This window comes from Talaromyces atroroseus, assembly GCF_001907595.1.
Source record: "Talaromyces atroroseus strain IBT 11181 chromosome Unknown scaffold_4, whole genome shotgun sequence".
NCBI lineage: Eukaryota > Fungi > Ascomycota > Eurotiomycetes > Eurotiales > Trichocomaceae > Talaromyces > Talaromyces atroroseus.
Window position 1 is genome coordinate 1619476 of NW_017971436.1, and position 14014 is coordinate 1633489.

At 49.1% G+C, this 14014-nt stretch overlaps 1 protein-coding gene across 1 annotated transcript, besides 1 other annotated feature; it reads left to right on the forward strand.

The window, feature by feature from the left end:
• Positions 1-1849: 1849 nt before the first annotated feature.
• UA08_04436 (hypothetical protein) lies at positions 1850-13788 on the forward strand (the record flags this gene model as incomplete). The annotated part of the gene is made up of 3 exons (XM_020266758.1): positions 1850-3436; positions 3755-12175; positions 12310-13788. Coding segments are annotated over 3 exons (11487 nt in total), but the record flags the coding sequence as incomplete, so codon positions are not given.
• Positions 3604-3672: a repeat region (Identified by RepeatMasker using a combination of RepBase library and repeat library created with RepeatScout).
• Positions 13789-14014: the final 226 nt, after the last annotated feature.

Consider the following 14014-nt stretch of genomic DNA (forward strand, 5'->3'; position numbering starts at 1 on the left):
GAGGGCTCCGTTAGAGATGTTCATTCCCCTGTCCCTATCTCAGAGCCCTCTGACAAAACGGCCCCGCAAATCGAGGTTGAACAAAAGCCCAGCCGTTCAACCACAGGATCTCGTGTTTCGTGGGGTGAACACCAAACCCACGAGTATGAGGTTGATACCCCTCTTTCTGACAAAGAAGAGCTTTTCGATGACAAAGATCATTATGGACAGACTTCTCTACCTGACCATCACGACGAGGACACGAACAATGACGTACCCACCGACCATGCGCCAGCGCCTCATCAAGATGACGATTCGGGACATGCCGCCGCACAATCTATGCCGGGTAGTTTTGATGACGATGCTGGATTTATTGCTACCTTGGCGGCAGGTGCCGAAATTGCTGGATTTGGACCTACGGTTGTGAGTGAGAATGGAACTTATTATCAGAAAGGTGAATTGGCCGAAGCCGGTCCTAAGGATACCTATCGTGCTTCTGCGATTGAAAGCGTGAAGGATTCTGTTAATTTTATCCCCCGTGACTCATCTCAAACAACGCTCCTTTTGACAGCAGACGAGGATACCCATGAATCGGAGTCGTCTTATCGCTCTCGAGAAGTAAAGGACGTGTCTGGGGAAAATGCGGTGGCTGAAGAGAGTCAACAGCTGCCTGGAACTCAAATATCCGATAACACTCAGTCTAAGTATGAAAGGCTTGCGGAATCCCTAGAAGATACTCAAGGCGAGGGTGATTTCCAGGATCAACCTCAATATGTACAATCTTCTCCGAGTAGAGACGATAGCAAAAAGCCAGAGAATTCGAAGAGAAGCTCAAGAACTCGCGACGACATTGACATTGAGTCAGAAAATTTCTCGCGACAAGTCGTCTCGAGTGAATATTCTGATACCAAACAATACCAAGACAACACATCAAACGACGATGACGTTGGCTTGAAGAAAGTTGAGTCGGACACAGCGAGAGACGACTGGATTGAAGAACAATACAAGGAGAGACGCCATCGGAGAACAAAACGTGCTAGCACCGAACTGTTAGATGATGCACGGTCGGTTGCTGCATCTGCTCCTGGAGCGGATGAAATGGAAGAATATCGGTCACGCAAGACTTCTTCCAGACCTAAACGCGATGAAGCGGATTTTGACGACGACAATCGATCGCTTCCTGACGCAGATTATGATGGAGAGAAGCGGAGAAGGCGTCGACATAAGCGTCATAGTGGTGCATCTGATGACGCCGCCTCAGTGGTATCTTCGCCGGCAAAAATAGATGAGACTCGTGAAAAGCGCCGCCTACGTGAGCCATCAGTGTCTAAAGACCAACAAGATAGGAGAGCCGGTGGATTCTTCAGCAACTTATTCGGCTCAAAAACCAGTTTAGAGCGCTCCTCATCTTCTCCTGGGAAGCGTGATACCTGGTCAGAGGCCGGTGTTGATGATGGAAAATCCGAGCGTAGACGCAAGAAGAGGCATTCCGGAGGTAGAAGCTCAAGTGGTGATGGACTTGGAGATTGGGAAGTGTCCAGCGAAGCCGCACAGTCTACAGCGGACCTCTCTCAGCTAGGCAAGAAGTATGACGACGAAGGAGATGATGATAGTCAATCATCTCGAAGGCGGAGAAGGGAGCAGAGACGGCGAGACAAATATGAGGACATTGTCGGTTCGGCTCGTGATGCATCGGAGAAGGTAGATCTCTAGTCCCTCGTCTCATGCGAAGTTGATATTTCTAAAGGAAATATGACTGTACAATTGTTATTTGTTTGCCATTATAAGCAGCTGATATTTTGCTTTTTTTGGTGCGTTATTTTTTCTGTAATGACCACATGCTAAGTTTCTTCTGCTTTTGCCTATATAGGAACGATATGATGCTACCGAGAGTGCCGACGATAATGACGATGAGAAACAATCTTTTTTAGGAATGCGCCCCGAAATGCCACCGCTAGATATTAATTTTAGAGGCTCAAATAGCGACAATGAGGGTGGTGCTTCGGGGCTCGCTACTAAAGAAGCACTGCTGTCAACTGCTTTGTCCTACGGCGGTGGTGAGAGCGAGCTGCAGCAAGTGCAGCAGCGTCTTAGAAGCCGCTCAGTATCACCATCCGTAGCTGAAAAAACGTTTGAACTAGCCCCAAGATCACAAAGTCGACCATCTTCTCCCGGATCTGGTGAAGAACAAAAGTCGAAGCCCAGGCGCCTTTCAGTGCTGCGAGCCAGCGATTCACCTACAGCAGTTCCCTTACATTTTCGGAAACCACCTACTTCTCCTAGCGGGACCAAGCGCATCTCCCTGAGTTCTCCTAGCCAGTCTCCTAACTCACCAAAGCATAGCCGTCGCCCAAACTCCATCGAATTCAAAAATGTTCGCGAGATCCGTCCACTCTGGCTCGTGGAGCGCCATAGTTCCACTAAATTTGATGCAGAGCCAGAAGGTCCTCTTCCGTCACTACCTTCCAGCAAGACTTCTTCTCGAGTCGCCTCTGTGGAGGACTTACGAGCAGCCTACGATGAGAACGCGGTGGCTGACTTCGACATTAGCGGTGGACCTTCGTACAGCCTGGGCCGAAAACCAGTTGACTTGCGCATCTCCACAGATCAATTACCTGCTGAAGAGGATGATTTCTTGAATTCCCAGCAAGCTACTCCTACCGCAGAAACATACAACAGCAAGCAGTTTGGTCCTCCACCTATCAAGAAGGAAAAACCAAAATACGAATTTCATTCTCCATCGGAATTACTTCAGGACTTGGGTGCATATTACGACCCGCAAATACCAGAGCCTCCCGAATCCATGGACCAATTACCACCCGTGGCAGGATCCGATGTTGCAGAGAAAGGAATAGAAAAAACACTCGAACAGCTGCCTGTGAATACAGAAATCCAGCTTGAAAAACTAGTGCCTGCTGCGGAGGATGGAGTTCAATCGAACAATAAGTCTAATGAAAAGGCCTCGTTCTTGCTAGGCGCAGGGTTTGCCTCTGTTGTCGACGCCGCTGTATCCACTGATTCTGATAGTCATGATAAGGATGCAAAAAGCTCTAATGATCACGAACTGCCCATGACTGAACATGGGGAGTCTGAATTGCTCACGAAGGACGACGCTGATGAGGGTTTGCAGGGTGTTTCGACTGAACATGTCCAACAACAGGAACAAGCCTCAAGCATGGATCATGCAGAACCCTCTGGAAACCCCGGCGATGTTGTCAATTCGGCGGTTCCTGCAACTTCATCTGGTCAATCTCTCGCCACGACAGAAAACAAGGCGGATGTATCTAAGGAAACCCAGTATGACGTACATTCATCTGGCGAAACTCTTGCAGGAATTGTTGATGCCGCGGTCGCCACTGCTGTTGATACGCCAGCCATTTCTCATGCGAAATCCACCCAGCACAACATCTCCAAGCATGAAACTGATCTAAGTACAGATGATCCACCAGACGAAAAGGTAGGAGATATCGTCGCATTGACAAAAGAACCCATAATGGAGGAGCCAAATGTTGCCGCTGAAGAAGCGACGGAAGATGCCGCGACGCAAGCTACTTCCTCTTCGAAGAAGCAGAAAAAGAAGGACAAGAAAAAGAAAAAGAAGAGCAAAGACCTCGGACTCAACCCAGAGGATAATATTGATGAGGGAGAGACTGCTGCTGCTGCTGCTGCTGCTGTTGAATTAGACTCACCTGGACAAACCGAAGCAGAGGCGGCAGCGGAACGGCCCGAGCCCACGGAATCAATCAACGAGAGCGAAGACAAGAAACCCATAGAGGAAAAAGCTGCTTCAGAAGTCGAAGAGACCAAATGGGTTTCCGGAACTTCAAGTGGTCAACTTCTCATGGATGATACAAAGGAAGTTGCCGAAGATGTCATCCGTGAGGCCGAACAACCCTTGTCAACTGTGGAGACTGAGCAGGTAGAGGCGGTCACCGCATCTGCGGAGACTGATACACGACCTAGCCCCAGTGCGGAGCACGACATCAAAGACACCAATAATCAGGCACCACATGTGATAGCGGAGCCTGAAGATGAGGATTTTTCTTCGACAACTTCCAAATCCCCGAAAAAGAAAAAGAAGAATAAGAAGAAATCACAGAGTTTGTCTGAGCCTGCTGCTATTGAGGCCAAACCCGCAGCCCCTGTTGATGAATTAGTTGGCCCTTCAACGACAGAGGAACCTCAATCGCTTGACGAGACAGGGAAGTCATTCTCGGACATTGCTTGTGCGGCCATGCTATCTGAGCAAGTAGAGGACATCGAGAATGGGCCTGGCATTTCTGTCGTACCTCAGGGAAAGAATGGACAGGGCAATAAAGAGGAACCCGACAAACTTATGAATTCTCTTCAGGAGCCCGAATTGGCAGAAGAACAAACCTCTGCCGTTGTAGTAACAGATCAAATACCTGGGATACCATCGGATGTCCCCGACAGCGAACAACAACAATGGTCGCTTGACAATGTCACTGAAGAGGCGCCTGCCCAAGAAGAAGCTACGGAAATGATGCCACCCGATGAAAAGACTGAAATTTTGCAGAATGAGAATCGGAAGCTTCCCGAGACATCTAAAGTTCCCCAGCAAATCAGTGTTGAAGACTCAATTAAGGAGGATCAAACTCTGCCTCACCCCGAGCCTCCTGCCGTTGACGATCCAGTTGAGTCCTCGGAAGTCATTTTGGCGCAGCCCTCTGATGATAAAGAGGAGGAACAGCCTGCTCTTACTCAATCAGGCAAGAAGAGCAAGAAACAAAAAAAGAAAAAAAAGGGGAAGTCGTTGTCTGTGGATGAAAGTCCCAACGAAGTGCCCCAAGAACTCTTCGCTACTTCTCAAGCCCAGTCTGAAAGTGCCGCGATTGCTGCATCTGTAGAACCTGCAATTGCTCAAGGTGGGGAGGCAACTATGGACAAAAATCAGGACGTCGTTGGTCTGGAACCGTTCAGCAGCTCTGCTGATCCTGAAGCCTCCCAATCACATGACATCGATACTCAATCCAAGGAAACGGAAGAAATTCACGTTGAAGACCCAAAACTAGAACCAGACGTCTTGTGCGCCCAAACAGAGGTCTCACAAAACCCAGATGTTGCGGTAATTTCTGGGGATCAAGAGGCATTGATAGCTCCAGGTTTTTCGGTTGTGCCAGAAACAGGTGTGGAAGGTGAACTTCACGATGAATCAGCAGAAATTAGAGAACCAGTCCAGCTAGATGAATCGTTGGTTGCTAGACCGGCACAAGCTGGGGAGATTGTTGAACCCGAGACATCAAATATTGCTCACGTTTCCATCGATCCTGGTCTGTCCGAGGCACCCCTCCTTGAGCAGCCGGCTGGTTCATCCGACAAGCAGTCAGTGGAAGCAATTGAAGTGGCAGACTCCGCAGTCAAAGAAGAGAAAGTTCCCTTTTCCCACGAAGAAACCTCCAAACCGGCGTCCTTTGCGGCTGCGAAGTCTAAGAAAAAGAAGAACAAGAAGAACAAGCGACTTTCCTTGGTCGAAGAGCCTGAGATAACTACTGAGATTACAGAAACTGGGTCATCGACTCCTGTAGAACCCGAAAAATCCGGCGCCCCCGAGCAAGAATCAACCGCCCTCGTCGAGTCTTCATTACCACCAATTGTAGCAACGACGCCAATACCCACAGAACCTGAGCCGTTCGCACCTGCGGACCCTGAAATCACACTCGTAGAAGCTGCAGTGCCCACGGAAGCAAGCGCTGACTTGCCAACGTCTACTGATACAATTGTTTCACCTTTTGTCGTAGATGCCGAATCTCCTACACAGACTGAGCCGCCTACTGCCGTTTCTGATGAAGGTTCTATTATGAAAGCCCAGGAGATCTCAGATCAAGGAGATCAAACGAAAGATCTGGCTTTATCACAACCTGAGTTGCAAAGGGAAGAAAATGAGAACCCTGATGATCAGTCCACGGCGCAAGAACTTGTACCATCTCAGACTGGTAGCGCCGTGAAACCCACTTTAGCCGAAACGGAGGATTTTCAAGTGGCAAATTCGAAGGCCAAGCGCAAGAAAGACAAGAAAAAAGACAAGAAAAAGAAGGCAGCTGAAGCTCTCCCAGGGGACGATGAACCATTTGATAACCATGTCAATGAAAATCCCACCGAGCCTGTTGAAGCTACGATCTCCCAGGATCCAGAACCGGAAGGATTAATGCCGACTGAGCAGTTCAATTTGATTGACCCGAAGACAGAGGATGTCAAGGAAGATAGTCCAAAGTCTCAAGTTTTGGAACCCCCTACAGAAGAGGCCAAGACCGTTGATATTGGCAAAGATGGCCCATGGGATCTCGAAACCTCAAACTCCAAGACGAAGGAAGATAAAGAGAAAGACGCAGCAGCAACAATAGCAACTCTCACGGTGGATGAAGAACCGAATTTTAGGTCTAATAATGGCGATGGCACCGAGACCCCTGAGGCTGTATCTTCGGAAAATCTAGAACAGGTTGAGTCCATATCCATTGGGCAGCCTAGCCTAGATGAACAAAAAAGGGATAATGTTACAGAAGAGTCCCAATCTCCAGAGTCTCCAGCAGACGCTCCCACAGACGCTCCCACAGATGCTCCTGCAGAAGAATCTAAGCCCATAGACAATGCAGAAGACAATAGCTTGTCCGCTGAGACTTCGAAGTCCAAGAAGAAGAAAGACAAGAAAAAGAAAAAAGCAATGGAGGCTCTTCTGATGGCAGACAAACTGTCTGACAGACCTGTAACAGAGGACACTAAAAAGAGTGTTGAAATTGTTACTCCTGAGGAACCAGAACAAATTGAATCGGTATCGGCTAAAGAGCCTACTCCAGATGGACGGACTCCTGTTAATGTCGTGGAAGATACTGGCGCAGAGTCTCATCCTCAAGAGATATTGGCGGAGACTGCTGCAGAGATTCCAGCAGAAGAAAAGCAAACGGTTGATGTTGTGCAAGACAGCAGCCAGGTTCAAGAGACTTCAAAAGCAAAGAAAAAGAAAGACAAGAAAAAGAAGAAGGCAGCAGAATCTCTTCGATTGGAGGAAGAACAACCTGATAAACCTGCCATCGAATACTCCACGGAGCTTGTTGAACCCCCAGCCGCTGAAGTTTCAGAGCAATCTAATGCGGATGAAGTAAAAATGGAAGTCAAAGTACATGATTACAGTACGGATCCTCAACCTCCAGGAGCCCCTGCAGAAGAAATCGCCAAGGCTGTCGACATTACGAAAGAGGATGGATCGACTCAGGAGTCAAAGTCGAAGAAAAAGAAGGATAAGAAAAAGAAAAAGGTCGCAGCTCCTTCTTTGGATGATGAGCTATATAACAATAATCCCGACAACGAGAATATCACAGAACTCGATGCCGTTCCCTCTGCTAAGGGTGCAGACGCGGAAGAAGTCCCTAATACAGAAATTGGCATTTCAGAAACTCCTGCAGAAGAGGCCATGGCTGCCACTATCCCTGAAGACGGTGCGCTTCAAGAAATCTCAAAATCCAAGAAGGACAAGAAGAATCGCCAATCAATTCAACTAGTAGCTGCCCAGGAAGAAGGTGCACGTGATGCGTCAGCTGACGTCCCTGAGATTGCCACGCCTGTTGAGTCTAGTAGTCCTGCCGTCGAAGATACTACGAAAACTAAGGAAGAGCAAAAAAAGGATGATATTGCTGATTTGCAGCTCCAAGAAATTGTCCTGAAGGAGTCATTACCATTACAGCAGCCGGAAAACCTCGAAGGCGAGGATTTAAAGTCCAAAGCTGGCAAGTCAAAGAAGAAAAAGGACAAGAAGAATAAGTCAAAGGATGAGCCTTTTCCGTGGGATGCTGAGCCTGTGCCGGAGCCAGAAAAGCCGCAGGGCACTGTCACTGGCGAACCAGCCGCATCTGTAGACGTTCCAGAGCCTACCGAGTCTGGGGAATTTTCAGGGCCCATAATAAATGTTAATTCTACTTCTGATGATGCAAAGGCAGCCGAGCCTGCAGTGACCGCCGCACTCAAAGCGTCCGACGAACCCAAAGAACCAGAGTTAACTGAGGCAACTGAGGCCATCAAAGCCATGGGACTTACTGAAGAAATTACCGAATCCATAGATCCTCCAGCAGTCGAAACCAGCGAGCTGACTAGTCCACAACCTGAGGAGCCCATCGAACTTCAATCCTCAGAACCTGCCGAGAATGCGCTCCAGGCGGACTTCCAAATGCCAGTCAAAAACATGGAGCGTGGTTCCTTGATATCTTCAGTCGTTACAGAGCCGAATTCTTCCGAGCGGGGTGCGGAAGTTACAGAGCCTACTGAAGTTGCAACATTGACGGAGCCGGAACTTGCTGATTCTGATGAGCCTATAGAGACCATTCAGCGAGAAATCGTCGAGCCCGTGAAAACTGCTGGTCTCGATGCAGCGATAGACACAAAGGAAAATACGGAATCAATAGAAGATGGTAATGAAATATCGCGTCGCCCGTCCAAGAAATCCAAGAAAAAGAAGAAGCGCGATCTAATGGCGTTAGACGAGGCTCCACGTATATCAAGTGAACAGCAAGATCCTTTGGCTATTACTCCTACAGTAGAGGGTTCCTATGAGAACGCTCTTGTAGATCCACTCAGAGAAGAGAAGCCCTTCGAGGAAGTGCCTACCGATGAAGGTCAGGGGCAGCAGGAAAGAGGATTGCCAGAGCATGAGAGTATACACCCTAGAGATCCGGACGCGGAGATGCAAGATTCCAGCGCTGCAGAAACACCCAAGCCCCTCACTGCAAAGGAGAAAAGGAAAGAGGAGGCAAAAAACAGTCGCACACTGGATTTGTCAATATCGGAACTGGATCCTGCTCGAGTGGATGAGACCGTAGACGTCTCGGTGCCCACTTTACAACCAGTTAAGGATGATGAACAAAACCTGAAGGAAGCGCGGCAAAATGAGGTTGTGGTGGCTGGAAAGAAGAAGGGCAAGAAAAATAAAAGACAATCAGTAAACTGGGAGGAAGATGTTATTCAAGCCGCCACCGAGAACGAGCCGAAATTGGACGAAGCTGGGGAGATTGATAATGCTGAAGCCGTCAAAGAAACATCACTATATCCTGCAACCGAGAACATTGATTCTAACCCGGAGCTACATGGAATTGAATCAGCACCGCAGGAGACGCTTGTTGAAGTCGACGGTAAAGAAACTTTTCAGTCTTCCGACGAGACACACACCGACAAGAAAGAGAAAGATTTCGATTGGACTGATAACATGGTGTCTCCGCAGGTACAATCTCAGACAGAAGAATTTCGCTCCCCGGTTCCTTCCCCGACTTCTAATAACCACGAAGATAACGACCAGCCGCGCCCTTCCGAAGATGACATTCAGAGCGGCGAATTTGTGACCACTAGCACTCTTCCTGAAAATCAACCTCCGATTTTTGAAAAAGAGAGTATAGAAGCAACAGAACAACCGACTGTTTATTTACAACCTATTGATCCAGAGGCAGAGGATGCGGATATTACCACCACAAAGACTGGCAAGGGGGACAAGGGCAGGCAAAAGAAAATTGACGAGTCTTTGATCACCGAGGAAGATAGTTCTATGAAGAAATCAATGGTAGCAGATGATGGCTCCGATTCCCAGGTCTTGCCATATGTGAACAAAGAACAAGTTGGAGAGCCAGGAAGCTCGTTTGCTCAAGATGTTCTTGCAGTCTCAGAATCACCACGAGACCTCGGCGCGGAGAAAGGGCTTGAGCACGTAGGCAGCAGCAAGAAGAAAGGCAAGAAGAAAAAGAAGGCAGATACGTACTCATTTGCGGACTTTGGTGAATCTGTTGATGAAAGGTGTGCAGCGAATGCAGACCATGGCCCAGCTAATGCCTCTGGTGATCTATTCAACCAGAAGGAGCTATCCGTGGACAATAATGAGAACCAGTTACAAGAAGATACAACTGTCACATCAGATGTACACGGCAAGGACGATGCGAAAGATCTGATCGTCGTTGAGGCTCCTCACCACAATGAAGTTGTCCCGAAGGAACACCCTGATAATGAGGTGTCAGCAGTCTCCGAGTCTCCTCCAAGTCGCAATCTAACCAAAAAAGAAAAGAAAAAGCTGAAAAAGGGCAAGAAGGCTGTTGAAATCGACGAAGAGGAGCCAACTGCTGGTCCCATTACAAATGAATATACAGAAAAAATCAATACTAGACAACTTGTTGAAGCTGTGGAGGAGAATGTCGATAATACACCAGCTGTCAGTAGTGAATCTCCCTGGGTTAATGACCAACCTGCGGAGCAGGGGCAAATTCTTGATGAGCCTACTGTGGACGTCAAAGAGCAGCAGGTTGCGGAAGTCGATGTTGAGCATACACCCTCTCAGGAGGAGCCATTTGCACGAAACCTGTCTAAAAAGGAAAAGAGAAAAAAGAAAAAGCGTACGACAGAAGATGTGCAGGGAAGTCAGGGGATGGGGGTTGACTCTGTTGGTATTGGTGGTCAATTGGATAATCCCGAGACGATTCCTATCATCACCGAGGAGCAAGATTATGATCGCGGTCCTGTCACTGAAGAAGCCGCGACGCGGGCACGAGCGTTAGAGAAGGAAGCAGACCTCGACGTTGCAGCTTCCCTCTTTGGAGATCCTCCTGGGCCCGAAAATTCAGTTTCACGGCAATCGTCCCAGGAACAAAAAGGCAAAAAAAGCAAGAAAGACAAGAGACATCCTCAACGAGAAAACGACAATTTAGAAGAGACCGTTGAAACCCAGGATGGTGGTGACGTTGAGATATCGGCAGGCATAGAAAATTATAATATTGAATCTCAGCTCACTGAACCAGTGGAGGAGAAGTTACTGTCCTGGCCTTTGGTCGAGCCTAGCCACGACTCTGGCGAGAAGCTTGGTGAGAAAAAGCGGGCACTCAACGAGGAAGAGCCAGAACTTGAACAGCCGAAACAGGAACCGGTATCAATAACCGATGACTTTCCTGCTGAAGAAGTTCGAAATGAAGCGAGAGACCTTGGAGCTGACAAAGTTACTGCGGGTGGAGCTCAAGCCACCAGCAATCAAAGAGAAGACGTGGATATTGCAGTAGAAGCTGCTATGGCAGCTGCAGGCTTTCTTCCTTCCAGTGCTGCACCAAAGCCAAGTTCTGAAAATGACAATACTACGGGTATTGAATCTACCGAAGAGATGACGGGAACAAAAAATCTGGCTGGTGTCTACAAGCAGAGTGATTCATTAAACGATACTGGAAGATCTCTGGAGACAGCAGATGCGAGCTTCGAAACTACAAGGGGAAGAAGCACAACAAATAAAATCGCAAGTATCTTTCCAGGTCTGGAGAGAGTTACATATCGGCGACCTTCCCCAAAATCACATGAGAAGCAAGCCACTGAGGTTATTACTGTCGAGGAGCGCAGCCAACCGCCTCCCGAGGCCCAATTTTCAGACGAGATACTCAACACCACGACGGCAGCCGGGCAAGCTCACGTTTCAGCTCACGAACATGCCGCACCTGAGACAGAATCGGCCCCGAAGGACCGGTCATCCTCTTTGCTCTTCGACTCCTCCCCATCAACTAGACTAGCACCTACTCCGGACGTTACGAAAAGGGCTTCTTCACCGACAATTCGCTTACAGCACTCGAGTGGCTCTCTGCACCGTACAAAGTCGATTCACGGCCACCACACGGGCCATACACACGGTTGGCAACTGGATGATGAAGTTACTCCGACAAAACGAACAAGCAGCCAGTCTCCCCAGCCTCTGCGCGCTGAGCATGTGGATATCTCACCACCTCGGACGCCCCTCGACCCAATTAAAGAACACGATGGCCCCTATGTGTCATCGCCATCTCCAAGACTTGTGATGGGCGAAGGACCATATATCCTCGAGCGACCAGATAGTCGCAGCAGCGCCAGAAGCATGCGGTCACTCCGAAAAGCCAATCGCAGTATTAGTGCTGATCTTCGAGCAGTGGCTTCACCAGACAACCAATTTGGCGCTACTGACGATCAAGATTGGCCTAGGGCTGAAGAGCACGATAAGAAGACTAAGAGTGCTGGGCGCCAAGAGGCGGGGTGGGCCGCTCCCTCGGCAACGGACCGCTCCCAGCCACCATCCGATCCACAGCGAACAGAAGACGACGACGACGACCTTGACCGCCAACATTTGGAGAACATTCCTTCTTCCTCTACCTACGATCCCGTTACCGATAAGGGCAAACGCCCTGTTCGAGGCATGACTGATGTCTACGTAAGTGCCGCTGATTGAATTAGTCGCTTTGCGAATGCGTATGATTTTTGTTTTGGCTTTTTGATGCGTTCGTTGCGTTCAGCCCTTCTTTGTAAATGCTCAGTCATCCGCGACTAACCTCGCTGCGCGTACAGGAGGCATGGGGCGAGACTCCGAACTCGCCGCGGTCGCCGACCCGACCGCCTAGCGTTAGACGTCGCCAGAGCATGCAACATCTTCAAGAACTCGAATTGAGGCTTGATCAATTAATTTCTGAGAACCGTCTGCTGGCTGCTGCCAAGGATGAAGCCGAGCATAAATTGTCCCGAGCGGGGGTTGCTCGTCGCAAAAGCGACCAAGCGCTCAACAGCAGCAATGCCGACTTGAGGGATAAAGAAGCCGAGATTTCTCGCTTGACAAGCTCGCTGGAATGGATGCAAAGCGAAGTGCAAAGGCTAACACAAGAGAATGAAACGTTGAACGCGACCCACGTCGAATTAACTGCATCGCATGCCCGAGAAGTTGATGGCCTCCGTACACGCCAGCTCGAACTCGCAACGGGCATGGAGAGCATTGTGCGTGATCAGATTGGTGGTGCTCTGGCAGAAAAGGACGCGGAACTTCGTCAATTGCGTGATGAGCTTGCTGCTGCTCGCCAAACAGTACAAGAATTGCAGCAACAAATTGTTTCCGCAACCGCAGATGATGTGCTTTCCATCCACGATGAAGACTATTTCGACAATGCCTGCCAGCGTCTATGCCAACATGTACAGCAATGGGTCCTACGGTTCTCCAAACATTCCGACTTGCGTCGTTGCCGCCCCTTAGCCGAAGTGCGTAATACCGTTGTTGCGGACCGGTTCGACAATGCCATCTTGGACGGTTCAGATGTCGATACAATCCTGTCTGACCGGGTACGTCGGCGTGATGTCTTTGTTGCTGTCGTGATGGCCATGATCTGGGAATATATCTTTACAAGATACTTGTTTGGTATGGACCGTGATCAAAGACAGAAACTAAAGGCGCTCGAAAAGCAGCTTTCAGATATTGGACCTCGACGAGCTGTAGCTCACTGGCGCGCCCTGACATTAACCCTTCTCGCCAAACGCCCATCGTTTGCGGAACAGCGTGTGAAAGATACAGAAGCTGTTGCTTTGGAAATCATGGAGACTTTGTCTCAACTTCTTCCTCCTCCCCAATCCGCTCAAAGCCAGCTCCTTGAGTCTCTACGTGGGGTACTCCGGCGAGCAGCCAATCTATCTATCGAGATGAGAACTCAACGTGCCGAGTATGTGATGCTGCCGCCATTGCAGCCTGAATTCGACTCCCAAGGCGACTTGGCTCGGCAGGTCAGCTTTAATGCCTCCTTGATGAATGAGCGCAGCGGGCTGTACAGCTCCAATGAGGCGCTTGAGGCCCAAGGCACGGCTGTCCGCCTAGTACTATTTCCCCTCGTTGTGAAAAAGGGCACCGACTTGGGGGATGGCGATGAAGAGATTGTTGTTTGCCCAGCCCAGGTTCTTGTGGCCTGGCCAGATAATGAAAGGCCACGCGAACGAGATCGCATGTCTGCCCTCGGGAATCGTTCCGTATCAAGCGTCGTTCCTTCCGTTGACATGGGAAATATGTTCTAACATACGTATTCTCCTCTTCTCTGGATTTTTATTCTCCTTTTTCTTATTCTTGATTTACTTTCTGCTGGCGCAACAAGGTGGATATCTGTTTCTGCTTGCTTTCTTGCCCACCATGACTCGTCCGACTTGATCGAAAAGCCCAGTCAAACGACAGTTTCGGTCCCAAGGCGTCACACTTGGGCCGTTATTATCGAGAACTGGTTGACGTGGGCTGCTTTTATTCCTT